The sequence below is a fragment of the Nyctereutes procyonoides genome, unplaced genomic scaffold, assembly GCF_905146905.1.
Source record: "Nyctereutes procyonoides isolate TBG_1078 unplaced genomic scaffold, NYPRO_anot_genome, whole genome shotgun sequence".
Lineage (NCBI taxonomy): Eukaryota > Metazoa > Chordata > Mammalia > Carnivora > Canidae > Nyctereutes > Nyctereutes procyonoides.
In genome coordinates this window covers 78,960,446-78,974,781 of record NW_026575140.1, presented here as the reverse complement: position 1 = coordinate 78,974,781, position 14,336 = coordinate 78,960,446, and the positions used below count along the sequence as shown (strand labels likewise).

Genomic DNA, 14,336 nt, shown 5'->3' with positions numbered 1-14,336 from the left:
TCTTGATGCATAGTTTTATGATTTCAACTAATCAAGTAAATGGAGTGAGCTAAATTACCTCTATTTTACCCTCTTGTGTATAATCTGTACCTCTCTGATTTTATCACAATTATATCACGTCCCCTTAAATAATCAGCCAGACATAAGGGAGACAAAGAAAAATACCATATGATTTCACTTACATGTGGAATCTAAAAAACAAAACAAATGAACAACAGACTTGTAAATACAGAGAACAAGCTGGTAATTGTCAGAGAGGAGGTGATGGAGGAATGTGATTAAGAGGGTCAAATTTCCAGTTATAAAATAAATATGTTACAGGGATGAAAAGTATAGCATATGGAATATAATCAATAATATGGAATAACGTATGGTGGTGACACATGGTAACTACACTTATGCTGAAACGAAGTAATGCATAGGATTATTGAATGAATATGTTGTATACTTGAAACACTGTATGTTAATCATCCTTCAATAAAAAATAATAATCAACCAGATATATGATGTATAGCTTACATACTTCACAGAATTTGTAGAAGATAGGTGTTGGACACAGGGCATAACTTAAAGATAAGATAAGCAGCACCATGCCCTTTTGATGTGTCACCTAAAGTGATGAGCAGGAACCATGAATCATTGCTCCTTTCAGATATTTCTGGTCTGTTTCCATAGATCTATATATGCAAGGAAAAGACTCAAAATGGACTCTGGAGATCACCAAATATCAGAAAAAAGAAATCAACCTTTATCTCTTACCCTGGCAGCTCACCAATGTCAAGTGCCCAAGGGAAGAAAATTTGTTCTAGAAAGGGCTGGAAAGTATTTGAAAAGATTTCTCTCTCAGTGACTGTAAACTTCAGAAAAATAGTTCTAGTTAAAGTGTGGGTCAAGGGCCCTTGGGTGGCTCAGTGGATGGGCATCTGCCTTCAGCTCAGGTCGTGATCCCGGGGTCCTGGGATCGAGTCCTGCATCAGGCTCCTTCTGCCTATGTCTTTGCCTCTCTCTGTGTCTCTCATGAATAAATAAATGAAATCTTTAAAAAATAAAGTGTGAGTCAGGTCTTCCATACCATATTTTTTAAATTAATTAATTAATTTATTTATTTATTTTCATACCACATTTTTAACCAGGAAAATGAAGCTGGCTGCACTGAAGAGAAGAGAAATTTCATTTAATGAGAATGAATATAACTGTATTACTGGAAGAAAGCTTCAAAAATTTTTTAATTCACTCTTCTCCCTTTGTTTTATGGGAAAAGTTGTGTTGAAATGGTATTTTGATTTTCCCAAGGATGCCCAATAATGACTTTCCAATAGAGGGTTGACCGGTCTCCCAGTGGAAGAGACTCTCCACAACACATTTCCAACAGATATGTGTAAAATTTCGTCCTGAGCTTATTTTCCTTTTCATGCTTCTTAAGGGAGACCCTGCCCACCTTGTAGCCATAGCCATGGGGAATTGGAGCACAGTGACCGAATTTACCCTAATTGCCTTCCCTGTTCTCTTAGAGCTTCGAATCTTCCTCTTTGTGGTTCTTTTGCTGACTTACACACTAACAGCAACAGGAAACATTATCATTATCTTCCTAATATGGACTGATAATCGCCTGCAAACTCCAATGTACATTTTCCTCAGTAATTTGTCCTGTCTAGATATTTTATATACCACGGTCATTACCCCAAAGTTGCTAGCCTGCCTCCTTGGAGAGAAGAAAACCATATCCTTTGCTGGCTGCATCACTCAAACGTATTTCTACTTCTTTCTGGGGACAGTGGAGTTTATCCTCTTGGCCGTGATGTCCTTTGACCGCTACGTGGCCATCTGTAACCCCCTGCGCTACACCACCATCATGAACAGCAGGGCCTGCCTCCTGCTGGTTCTGGGCTGCTGGGTGGGAGCCTTCCTTTCCGTGTTGGTACCAACCATTGTAGTGACAAGGCTGCCTTATTGTAGGAAAGAAATTTATCATTTTTTCTGTGACATTGCCCCTCTTCTGCAAGTGGCCTGTGTAGACACTTACCTCATTGAGCAGATAAACTTCCTTCTATCTGCCCTCGTCATCCTGAGCTCCCTAGCATTCACAGCTGGGTCCTACACCTACATCATCTCTACCATCCTGCGCATTCCCTCAGCCCAAGGCCGCCAGAAAGCTTTTTCTACCTGCGCTTCTCACATTACGGTTGTGTCCATTGCCTATGGGAGCAACATCTTTGTGTATGTGAGACCCAGTCAGAACTATTCCCTGGATTTTGACAAGGTAGCTGCTGTCCTCATTACAGTGGTGACCCCTCTTCTGAACCCTTTTATTTATAGCTTAAGAAATGAAAAGGTGAAAGAAGTGTTGAGAGAGACAATGAACAGAATCATGTCCTTGATACTAAGGAAAACTTGACATTCGTGTTTAGTATATCACACAACATTTCTTATCTTCAATACATTCATTCTGCATCAATATAGTACCATGTTGACATTCCAGAAACCTGAGACTGTGTCAACAGGATGAGCAATGACTGTACCAAACTGAAGGAAATTCTGCTTACATCTAGAAAAAAAAAAATCTAAGCCATAAAAAAAAAAAAAATTCTAAGTCATCAACTCGTGTATATTCAAGGCTTTAAACCATGAAACATTACCTAAATAGGATCTAGAGTTTCCCAAATCTAATCTCAGCTAAATCAGTGTATTTTCCAGATGACTTTGACCATGTCACAACTTATCTAAGCCTTAATGTCTCCATCTCTAAATGAAATAATAGATAATAAAACATCACTACTTGTAGGAAGACAAGTAAAGTTAGAACATTTAAGCTTCTTGGATTAGGCACTCTTGAAAATTTCAAGAGTTTCAGTTTTCACCTACACATACCACTAAAATTAGAACAATGCAAAGATTAGCATGGCCCTGCAGAAGGATAACATGCAAATTCATGAAACATTCCATATCATTTGGTGGCAGATGGTAATTAGACTTGTCATTTCATAATGTATAAAAATATAGAGTCACTATGATGTGTACCTGAAACTAATTTGTGTGTCAATTACACTTCAATTTTTTTTTAAAAGGTACTGAAAAAAAAAAAAAAAAGCAAACCTGAGTGAAAGGTGGAGATATTTGCTGAGAAAAGGAACATAAGAAAGGCAGGTCACAAATGACTTTGGTAAAATATTAGAATTTGGGGGGGTAAAAGCCAAAATGAAGTAGGTACAATAATCTGAATATATAAAGAAACAATATAAATATAATCAATATTTTCAAGCAGGTTAGCTGAGATTATAAGCAGTATGATAATATAAAGGAAATGTGTGTTAGAAAATATTTTCTAAGAGATGTGTTTGCTTTTTTCCAATACTAATTGGAGGAAGATAGTCGTGGCCTTAGGCCGAGGCAACAGGAGAGCATGAATGACTACTATGATGGGTTACCCAAATGACCAAAGGTGAGGACATCAAGAACATGAAGGAAAGGATAGTTATTGGCGGAAGTTTGTATTACATACTAATAAATATGAATGGATGAATTCAGAAGTGGAACCTATAGCAACCAGGTGAAAATTGTCACAGTTCTTTGTGACGGATGGCCCAAAATGAACCTTAAGAAGAGGCTTAGCACCTAACTTTGGGTAGAAAAATGGCCAAAGAAAAAGAATAATTTTTAATAATGTGTGAAGAATAGAGCAAATGACCTAGATCCCCATCCATCACATTCCTATGTATTAGTATGTAATACAAACTTCCACCAATAACTATCCTTTCCTTCATGTTCTTGATGTCCTCACCTTTGGTCATTTGGGTAACCCATCATAGTAGTCATTCATGCTCTCCTGTTGCCTCGGCCTAAGGCCACGACTATCCTCAGACATTGAATAACAAGCAGTGGAGGATCGTGATTGCTGCAACAGGGAATTGAAGTGAGCCTTCACTCAATTTGCCCTGGGGTGCCCTGGGGTGCAGCCTAAATGCAGTTTCTAGACGGCAGCATGGGGCTGGAGCATTCAACCAGAGGCTGGCAGGGTCTCTGAATTGAGCAGAGATCAGAGTTTGGGAAGGTGGGTGACTTGTCTTTGTAGAGAAGAGGAGCAGGGATGAGAGACATACACAGAAAGAAAACTCTGGAGATAGGCAGAAGGATATCCTCAAGATATCCTATTCAGCTAAGTATAGAGCTAAGCATCCATTAAAAAAATAAAATAAAACATAAACAAAAACAAAAACAAAAAAACAACCTGAAGGTGCAAAAAGATCCATGAGAAATAAATAAATATTTTTTTTGTGTGATCACATAGGGATGGACAGAGTTTTTTTTCCTAGCAACCACAGTGAAAACTGAAACTACATGAGGCATAAGATAAAGTAATGGAAATAAATTACGCCAAAAGCAAAAGAAAACCCAGGTTTTTCTTGAAAGAGTTCTAAAATGAGATTTGAAAGGATTAACTTGATCCATAAGTAACTGAAGTGCCAAGGAGAACAATGTCTAACATGCCTTAAAAGAATTCAACCAATTCCAACACTTAACAAAGTAAAATACACGGCATCCAAACAAAAATGTGTAGGCAAAACAAAGAAGCAGGATATTGTAACACATAACCAGAAGGGAGGTCATCAACAGAAACAGACCCAGAAATGATGGGGATTACCAAGCAAAGAATATTTAAGTATATACATATATATATATACATATATATATATATACATATATATATATATACCCAGAAATGATGGGAATTACCAAGCAAAGAATATTTAAGTAGCTACTATAAATACATTCCATATGCCTGAGAATGTAGAATGTAAAATGATTTAATGGAGAAATCATTAAATGCATAAAATTAAAAATGACTAAAAGCATTTATGATATAACATATATATATATGTATATGTATATAACATATATATATGTATATATGTATATATATATATATATACATATATATATATATAACAGTGGTCATAACCCTGCTCTATCATAACCTCCCCTTCATCCTGCACTTTTAAAATCTTTATTTGTATTATTCTATGTTTTGTTAACAACCATTATTCTCAGACAGAATTCGCCATGATGATACCATATTCTCAAAGTATTAGACAAAGAGCTTTGTAGGAAATGTTTTTGCCTGAAATGCAATATACATAAACTATAGACAAAATGCCCAAGGTTTCCACTAGTTCTTCTACCCTTGATCTTGCATGCAAGATTACATGTAGGAGTTGGGACGCAATTTCCTCGTGACCTCACCAGTCTGTGAACATGAAGCAGGTCACAATAAAATTCCAAATTTCACCAGTGCTCGCCCTTCTCACCCAGACCATGTACCATAGGTTCTCACTCTCCTATGCGATTCCAAGTATTTCTTGGAATCCCCAAGAGATGTTTCATGTATAGTTATGAACTGTCACTTAATATTATCTGGCTCTGTCTGTCCTTTGCTGATTTATACCATCTTTGAAGTGGCTTGAAAATACAACTTTCTCATTGTCACTGCAGACTACTTCCTCAGTAAGAAAGTGGATGTAAGTGACAAAGAAGCTTTCAATGTCTTTGAGTGATCCTAAAATACCAGACCACTGAGATGCCAGAAATGCTGCTCTGAGCTCTGATATACCTGCTATAGTTAGGGACACTAAGCCGTATCCCAAGCAGAAGTCAGGAGAACCCCCATTATCCACCTGGGCACAGATGTAAGAAGGCTTATGCCCTATATCCCAAAGAGCCCCTCACTTTCTTCAAACAGCCCCTTTGTTTATAAGATTTAAAAATGATGGAGCATCTGGGTGGCTCAGCTCGTTGAGGGTCTGCCTTCAGCTCAGGTCATGATCTCAAGGTCCTGGGATGGAGCCCTGCATCAGGATCTCCACTCAGTGGGGAGCCTGCTTCTCCCTCTCCCTCCTCCTGCTGCTCCCCCTGTTTGTTCTCTCTCTCTCAAATAAATAAAATCCTTAAAAAAAAAAAAAGATTTAAAAATAAACCCACAGGGCTTGGGTAGACAACCAATATCTGAAACAGATGTCACATTATCTTCCCCACCCTGGTGTTACCCACACATGTCCACCACCCCTAGCTGAAATTCTCATATAAGTGGACTCAGAATTTCTTTACCTGCCAATGTGTCACGTAGTCTCCACCTGACACCCCTAAGTCAAACAAAATTCAAATGTAGTATATTTGAATATCTGAGATGACTTTGTAAGAACTCTCATATCCCTTTCAATTCATGCCCCTGTCCTTTGGATAAACTGAAGAAACAACTAAAGCAAAGCTGTGCATGCTTGGTATTGCCCTACATGAAACAGACACAAAGAAGAGTAAGATATTAAATTTTTTGGAATTGGAGTGCTCATGAATGCCTTAGAAGTTTGAAAGTGATTAGCATCTATTAGAAAAATTCTCTAGAGATTTTTATATTTATGAATTTAACCCCTAGTTTTTAATATAATCAAACGGAAAAGAAAGATTCAATGATAAATCCGTCTTAGCGGCAAACTGATAATCCATGAAAATCCATTCTCTTAACTAAATTGAATTTAAATAAAACAAAAAAAAAAGAAGGAAAGAAAGAAAGAAAGAAAAGGAAAGGAAAGGAAAGGAAATCCATTCTCTCAATTAGTAATTTACCAGGTATAGATCTTACTGATAGAAATTTGATGCTCTGCCCTTTAAATACCTAATCACAAGGCGCCTGGATGGCTCAGTGGTTGAGCATCTTGATTTGGCTCAGGTTGTGATCCCTGGGTCCTGGGATCCAGTTCCACATCGCCCCCCCCACCCCCCGCGGGGAACCTGCTTCTCCCTCTGCCTATGTCTCTACCTCTCTGTGTGTCTCTCATGAATGAATGAGAGAAAAGAAGAGAAGAGAGAAGAGAAGAGGAGAGGAGAGGAGAGGAGAGGAGAGGAGAGGAGAGGAGAGGAGAGGAGAAGAGAGAAGAGAGAAGAGAGAAGAGAGAAGAGAGAAGAGAGAAGAGAGAAGAGAGAAGAGAGAAGAGAGAAGAGAGAAGAGAGAAGAGAGAAGAGAGAAGAGAGAAGAGAAGAGAAGAGAAGAGAAGAGGCCTAATCACTTTTTTTTTGTTTTCATAAACATCATAAGGAAGTTCTTGACCTTCGCAGGGTAAAATTTGAGTTTCATTCGCAACACACTCCAACCACAAGGGGGAGAACAAGATACACACAGCACCTGTCACACAGACACACGCAAAACCCCCAAGCACTTTACCTCCTCCTGTCAGAGGGGTTGTAATTACCCAGTTCACTGAATTGTGGTATTCCAGGGGATTACGGCTCACATTGTACTCTATGACATATTTCAAATTCAGGATCTATAAAGTCTATGTGTTTGGGGGCTTTAGATGTGATAAGCGCATCAGTTAAAATGGTTAAGAATCCTTGGAATCCATTTTTCAGATAAGTATATATACTGCACATATATATGGTTCAGTAAGAGAGATCTTCCTCCTACTGAGGAAGACAGGTTGCCCTTCCCCTATGATAATTCCCACATTAAACTATTATTGGTACAGGGCAGAGGGACATGACGCCTTTATTGAAGGCATGTGGCTCTAGGTCTTACAGACAAATTCTTTTTTTTCTCCCCCAAGTGTGCTTTCCCTTGGATTCTTTCCATACTTTTTCTTTTCTTTCTTTAATCTTTGAATATTTTGAAATATTTATTTTTTATAAACAAAATATTTCTCTCTGAAAGCTCATACCCAAAAAGTAATTTTAGAAAAATGTAAAATGACTTATGCCCTTGTCCATTAAAGTAACCTCAATGATCTAAATATTGAAAATTAATATCAATAGAATGAATATTTTTATATGTACTTTAATCAGTTTTTCTAAGAATGCATCTTTTTCCATTCAGTATTACTTTTTAAACATGTCAACAACTGGGGCACCTGGGCGGCTCAGTTGGTGAAGCTCCGACTCTTGATTTCAGCTCAGGTCATGATTTCAGGATCTGAGATCAGGCCCCACAGCCAGCTTGGCACTCAGCAGGGAGACTGAGATTTTCCCTCTCCCTCTGTCCTTCCTCCCATTGTGCATGCACTCTCTCTCACTTTCAAAACAAATAAATAAATAAACATTTCAACAACAAAAAATCTACAATTTTTTTCAAGTCTGCATTTTTCTTAATTAAAAAAACTATACATACACAGAGAGAGTGACTGAAATACAGCTGTTTTCATCATGGGCTAATGGTGCATGTAATGAAATTTAGGGGAATTACTATCTTCGTTTCTGTAACCACTTTAATTTTATACTGTTTGAAAGGCATTTAGATTTTGGTTGCATTTTGTTCAGAGTAAACCAGCAATGTTCAACCAAACTTTTAATAAATGGAATGCCAAATAGTTTCACGTTTTGAGGCGTTAGGAAATAGCAATTATTGAAAATGGAGTTTGCAAACATTAAGACATCAAAATTTATACATACTAAAGCAAGGGAAGAGTTGAGCAAGCTATAAAATTAAAACTCCAATGGCATACAATACTTAATTTTGAAATCCTTTTAATTTTTTAGGGTAATTTTGTGTATACACTGGTTTGCTTTAAGGAAACAGATTTCTAGAATTAAAACTATTTAGTCTTGAAAAATATGAATGTTTTTAAAATTTAAATTGCCTTCCACAAAGTTTATATTAGTTTTTACTGCCAAATACTGTTTATAGAAACTACCTCTGACTTAAAACATACTCCTGAAAGAGTATAGTAGGCTCATCAAGATATAATCTCAGAAAACAAAGGTAGACTGATAGATAATAATATTAGTTAGTGAATAATTAATACTAAGTATGTCATGATAGATTGCATTACTTTAAGAGTAATTTTTTTATCATAGTAGCAAGACTACTTCACATGAGATCTACCTTCTTAAAATTTCAAGTGTAAAATATAGGATTGTAATCTATAAGCACAACTTTGCACAGCAGATCTCTAGAACTTGTTTAACTTAAATAACTCAGACTTTAGATCTTTGAACAGCAACTACACCCAGCCCCTGGCAACCACCATTCTACTCTCTGTTTCTATTAATTTGACCATTTTAGATTTTTCATATAACTAGAATCATGCAGTATTTGTCCTTCTGCAAACTGCCTTACTTCATAATGGACTTCAAGTCCATCCATGTGGCAGGATGGTAGGATTTCCTTCATTTTTGAGGCTGAAATTCAGCTATATACATTCCATTTAAGGTATACAGCACCCTTTTCTTTATCCATTAGCCATCAGTGGACACTTGGGTTGTTCCCATATCTTGACTATTGTCAATAATGCTACAATGAACAGGAGAGTTTAGAGGAGGAAAATGTTTTCTTCTCCTATTCCAAGTTCTTTGTCTGGACTAATAATTGGTATCAGACAGGGGCACCTGGGTGGCTCAGAGGTTGAGCATCTGCCTTCGGTTCAGGTCAAGATCCCAAGGTCCTGGGATCAAGTCCCACATCAGACTCCCCGCAGGGAGCCTGCTTCTCCCTCTGCCTATGTCTCTGCCTCTCTCTCTGTGTCTCTCATGAATAAATAAAATCTTTTTTTTAATGATATAAGACAGATTAACAGAAGAAAACCGAATTTAATTCCATATTACTGAAGCCACACAAAGAGGGCTCTGAGAAAATCAGGCAAATGAGGTTTGTATGCCATCCTGAGTTAGAGAAGGGGTAGAGGTCTGGGACTTCTAAGAGAAGGAAGACAACTCACAGGAAAATGGGAAAAGCAAATGTTTGCCAGGTGGAGAAGTCATTAAGTTAAAAAAAAAAATAGAATCTTTGGTGGTAGCTCTCTTTCTGGCACAGGATCCCTATCTAAATTCTTTTAGGCAATTAAAGAGGAGGTAAAAAGCTCTCCTTGAGTCTATTGGACCTTGATCATCTTCAGCTAAAAATAATCTGCATGCTAAAGTGGCACAGTCTTGGGCGCTTGCTCTAAACCCATTGGGGTGCAGCAATCCTGATTCAAGATTGTGATTTCAAATAGTTTGGATATACACCCAGATTTCTGGATTATGTAGTAGTTCTATTTTTAATTTTTTGAGGGACCTGCATACAGTTTTCCATAGTGGCTGCACCATCTTACATCAAATCAATGGTGTCCCTGGGTTCTAGTTTCTTCAATTCTTGCCAACACTTGCTGTCTTTTGTTTTTGTAAAATACCCATTTTAACAGGTGTGAGTTTATATCTCATTTTGGTTTTGATTTGCATTTCCCTGATGATTAGTAATGGTGAGCATCTTTTTCATATACCTACTGGCCATTTTTATGTCTTCTTTGGAGAAATGTTTATTCTTTTGCCCACTTTAATCAGCTACTTGGGGGATTTTTTGCTACTGAAATATAGGAAATCCTTATGTATTTTGGATATAACCTCTTATTAGATACATGGTTTGGAAAATTTTCTCCCATTCTGTTTCTGTCTTTTCAAGCTGTTGATTTTTTCTCTTATCATGCAGAAGCTTCTTCGTTTGAGGTAGTTCCACTTGTTTATTTTTGGTTTTGTTGTCTATGCTTTTGGTGTCAAATCATTGCCAGTCCCACATCATGAAGTTTATCCCCTGTTTTCCACTGTAAGCAGCCTTACAGTTTGAGATCTTATGTTTAAATCTTTCTATCCATTTTGAGCTGATTTTTATAGATGATGTGAATCCAGTTCCATTCTTTTACATGTGGATAGCTAATTTTCTCAACATAATTTACTAAAGAGACTGTCCTTTCCCCTGTCCTTTCCCCATTGTGCATTCTTGGCTCCTTTATCAAATATCAGTTGAGTTTATATGCAGGGATTACATATGGACTATTTTGTTTGTTAAAAAGAAAAACCACAGGCCCAAAATGGAGTCACTTAGGCCGAGTCAACGGCCTATTAAGTCTGGGGCTTAATATCTAACCTAAGTGTAATTTCAACCTCCCCCAGTAATGTAGTCTTAACTGATCAGTCAGGAATTTTCTGGTCAGGACCAAAGAGGTAATCAGTGACATGGACCTCTCCATCCCCCAGAGGAAGATGAGGTAATCCGCATGATAAGATCCACTACTCCTTCCCTTAAGGGAACGTGATCTTGCCTGAAACAATCCTTTCTTTTCCCTTTGCTAATTATCCCACCCTCTCTCTGTTTATAAAAATCCTTCCATTTTGTAGAGCTCCTTGGAGCTTTTTGCTGATTGCTAGATGTGATGCTGCCTGATTCATAATCACTTGATAAAGCCAATTAAATGTTCAAATTCAGCAGAAGTTTGTTTTTTAACATGTTTCACTAACATGTTTTAAAGCCAATTAAATGTTCAAATTCAGAGTAGAAGCTTGTTTTTCAACATGTTTCATTGGTCTATATGTCTGTTTTTATGCCAGTGCCATACTGTTTTGATTACTGTGGCTTTATGATATACTTTAAAAATCAAGAAATGTGAAGCTTCCAGCTTTATTCTTTTTCAAGATTGCTTTAACTATCCTGGAGTCTTTTGTGGTTCCATATGAATTTAGGATTTTTTTTTCTATTTCCTTAAAAAAAATACCATTAAGACTTTGATAGGTATTACATTGAATCTGTAGATCACTTTGGGTAGGATAGACACTTAACAATATTAAGTCTTCCAATCCATGAACATAGATGCCTTTCCATTATTTATTCATGTCTTCTTTAATTTCTTTCATCAGCAATTTAAAGTTTTCAGTGTGCAAATCTTTCACCTCCTTGGTTAAGTTTATTCCTAAGTGTTTTATTTTTTGTATACTATTATAAGTGGGATTATTTATTTTTTGGATATTGTTAATGAATAAAAATGCAACTGATTTTTCTATGTCAATCCCCTTCTTTTTCTTTATGTCATCAAAATAGGAGGATATCAAGGACCAATATTAATTAGAGTGTAATCCTGAGGTGTCAACTGAAGCTACTTTTAATGGTGGATCTACCTTCTTTTATAGGCAGGAGAAGTCTTGGCATCAAAGTCTCACATCAAAGAAATACATTGAGATTGCACTCCAAGACTAGTGACAAAGAGCATTTCTTTCCTGGCCTTATTGTCTAGGCACTCGTGGGACAAGCTGCAGCTGCTATAGACAGCTGGTTGCAAAATTGAGAATTTGGTATCATGGGTCCCAGCCATCTCTCTTTCTATTGATTTCCACCTTAGACAAAAATTTTTAATTTTTGAGAGAAATGTATTGAGCATACATGAGAATTTGAGTTTTTATTATTTACAGATTGTATTTTGGATAACAGAAATGAAGACTTTAGAGATACAGGTCATAATAGTTGGCTTTTGAAAAATTCAATAACTTACATATCAATTTACTTCCAACTTCCAACCTAGAAGGGTCCTGGTGTTGAAGTAGAATCAGGTTCACAGAATGGAGAACTCAAATTTCGTTTAATAAAGAATATTTTTTAAGACTTTATTTATCTAACACAGAGAGAGAGAGTATGGGGGGAGGGGCAGAGGGAGAGAGAGAACCAGGCTCCCCTCTGAGCAGGGAGCCCAACATGTGCTAGATCCCAGGATCCCAGGATCATGACTCAAGCCAAAGGCAGATACTTAACCATCTGAGGCACCCCAACAAGTAACAATTTTTAAGAAAGTGAGAAACAGAAGTCTCCTATATCAAGTGTGACAAGGAGGTCCTAAATGGGCCAATTCTATAAACTTATAAAATATTCTCATTTCTACAAATATTAGTAAGGCATCAGTGATATAAACTGGCAATTTGGGCCTAGGTCACATGGCATATTGATAGAAAGTCCAAGTGCACTCTCTGTTCTTCATGCATGAGAACATTCTGCAAGTCCACAATGCTAGGAGGCCACTGGCAGGAGGAACACACAGCTGTCTTCTATCCATGGATCATCATTGAACTGAGAAGTTAAGAGCAGCTAACAGGAACAGCTGAGGCTTACAACAAGCTGGCACAGATGAGAAGAGTGAAAACTTGACCAGGAATGAACTCTATGAAACCTGGAAGTGACAGACTAGACGGTGGTTTAGAAATAACCCTTGAATGGGAATCAGATACTCTGGATTCCAGTCATGGTCCAGCCACAAACTAGATCAGTAGCTTCACGTAAGTCACTAAATTTCTGAGCTGCTTCCATGATAAAAGATGTGATTGTGTTTTATATATCAGGCCTTCATCCAATTCTATAACAGTGCTTCTCAAACTCAAATACACATACCAATTACCTGAAGAACTTGTGAAAAATGTAGATTCTAATTTACTAGATCTGAAGTGGAGCTCAATCTTTTGCATTTCCAATTAGCTCCAATGAGATGCAATGCTATTTCTTTGCATGTTGTGCTCTTGTAGAAAGGCACCCGAATTTGCTGGTTCAATACTCCTAGGCAGGATCAATTAATAAGGGAACATTAAGTGTCTGATTGGCCCTTTCAAATAAAGGGCTGAAGAAGGAAAGTAAGTAGAAGAGAGATTAGGCCAGGAAATTTGACAAAGATCAAAGCACAACTCCAAAATATAAGGAACTGAAGTCAGGGCTTACCATGCAAGTAGATGTTCAATGGTTGTGTCAAATATCAAAATCTATGAGCATTGCTAAGAACTTTTGAGTCAGTAAGGAACAGCAGCCCTAGGGGAATTTCATTTGTCAAGTGGGTTATGCTGCTAATGGTTAAAAAATACTTGTAAAAAGTAGTCTCCTAATTGGTCATTTGTGTATTAAACTTGCCCAAAGAGTACTTTGTTGAAAAGAAGTCTTAGTTTTGAGATAACTCAAATTTATCAATTCTTTGAGTTATAATTTATAGCTTTGAACTTTAGTTTAATCAAAACAAAAGCACTCACCCCAGATTACAAATCCATTCTCCTACATTTTCTTCTGTACAGTTTTGTTTTGTTTTGTTTCAGAGGACTCAGGCAAGAGCAGGGTGTTGGGGGAGGGGCTGATGGAAAGGGAGAGAAAGAATCTTAAGCAGGCTCCACGCCATGCAAGGAGTCTGACTCAGGGCTCCATCTCATCATCTCATGACCTGAGCCAAAATGAAGAGTCAGATGCCCAACTGACTGAGCCACCCAGGTACCCCTCTTCTTTACAATTTGTTTTACTTTTTCCACATTGAGGACTTTAAACTGTAAGACTCTTCCTTTTCATGAGATGTTTCATACAGACACAGTTTCAATTTTCTCTTCTGTTTGTCGCTCTATAAGCCTTCTCAATTAGAGATTTATTTTTTCCTAATTTTGGGAAATGTCTCTATTATTTCCTCAAATATGACCTCTCTATTTTTTTCTTTCCTACTGAAACTCCTCTGTATCTCTTAGCTTTAAATATATATATATGTATTTTTTTCTATCTTGTCCTTCTTTCCTGTTGCCTTCTAGACAGTCTTCAGTGT

General features: G+C 37.2%; 1 protein-coding gene and 1 pseudogene across 1 annotated transcript; both read left to right on the top strand.

Moving 5' to 3' along the window:
* Positions 1–1,453: 1,453 nt before the first annotated feature.
* On the top strand, positions 1,454–2,395 carry LOC129496679 (olfactory receptor 6M1). The gene has a single exon (XM_055304858.1). The coding sequence runs from the start codon at positions 1,454–1,456 to the stop codon at positions 2,393–2,395; it is 942 nt and encodes a 313-aa protein (XP_055160833.1).
* A 454-nt stretch (positions 2,396–2,849) lies between these two features.
* On the top strand, positions 2,850–2,949 carry LOC129497970 (U6 spliceosomal RNA; annotated as a pseudogene).
* Positions 2,950–14,336: the final 11,387 nt, after the last annotated feature.

What these genes read in the sequence shown, in the direction of transcription:
- LOC129496679 (XM_055304858.1), top strand. Translation starts at nt 1,454, where the DNA reads ATGGGGAATTGGAGCACAGTGACCGAATTTACCCTAATTGCCTTCCCT.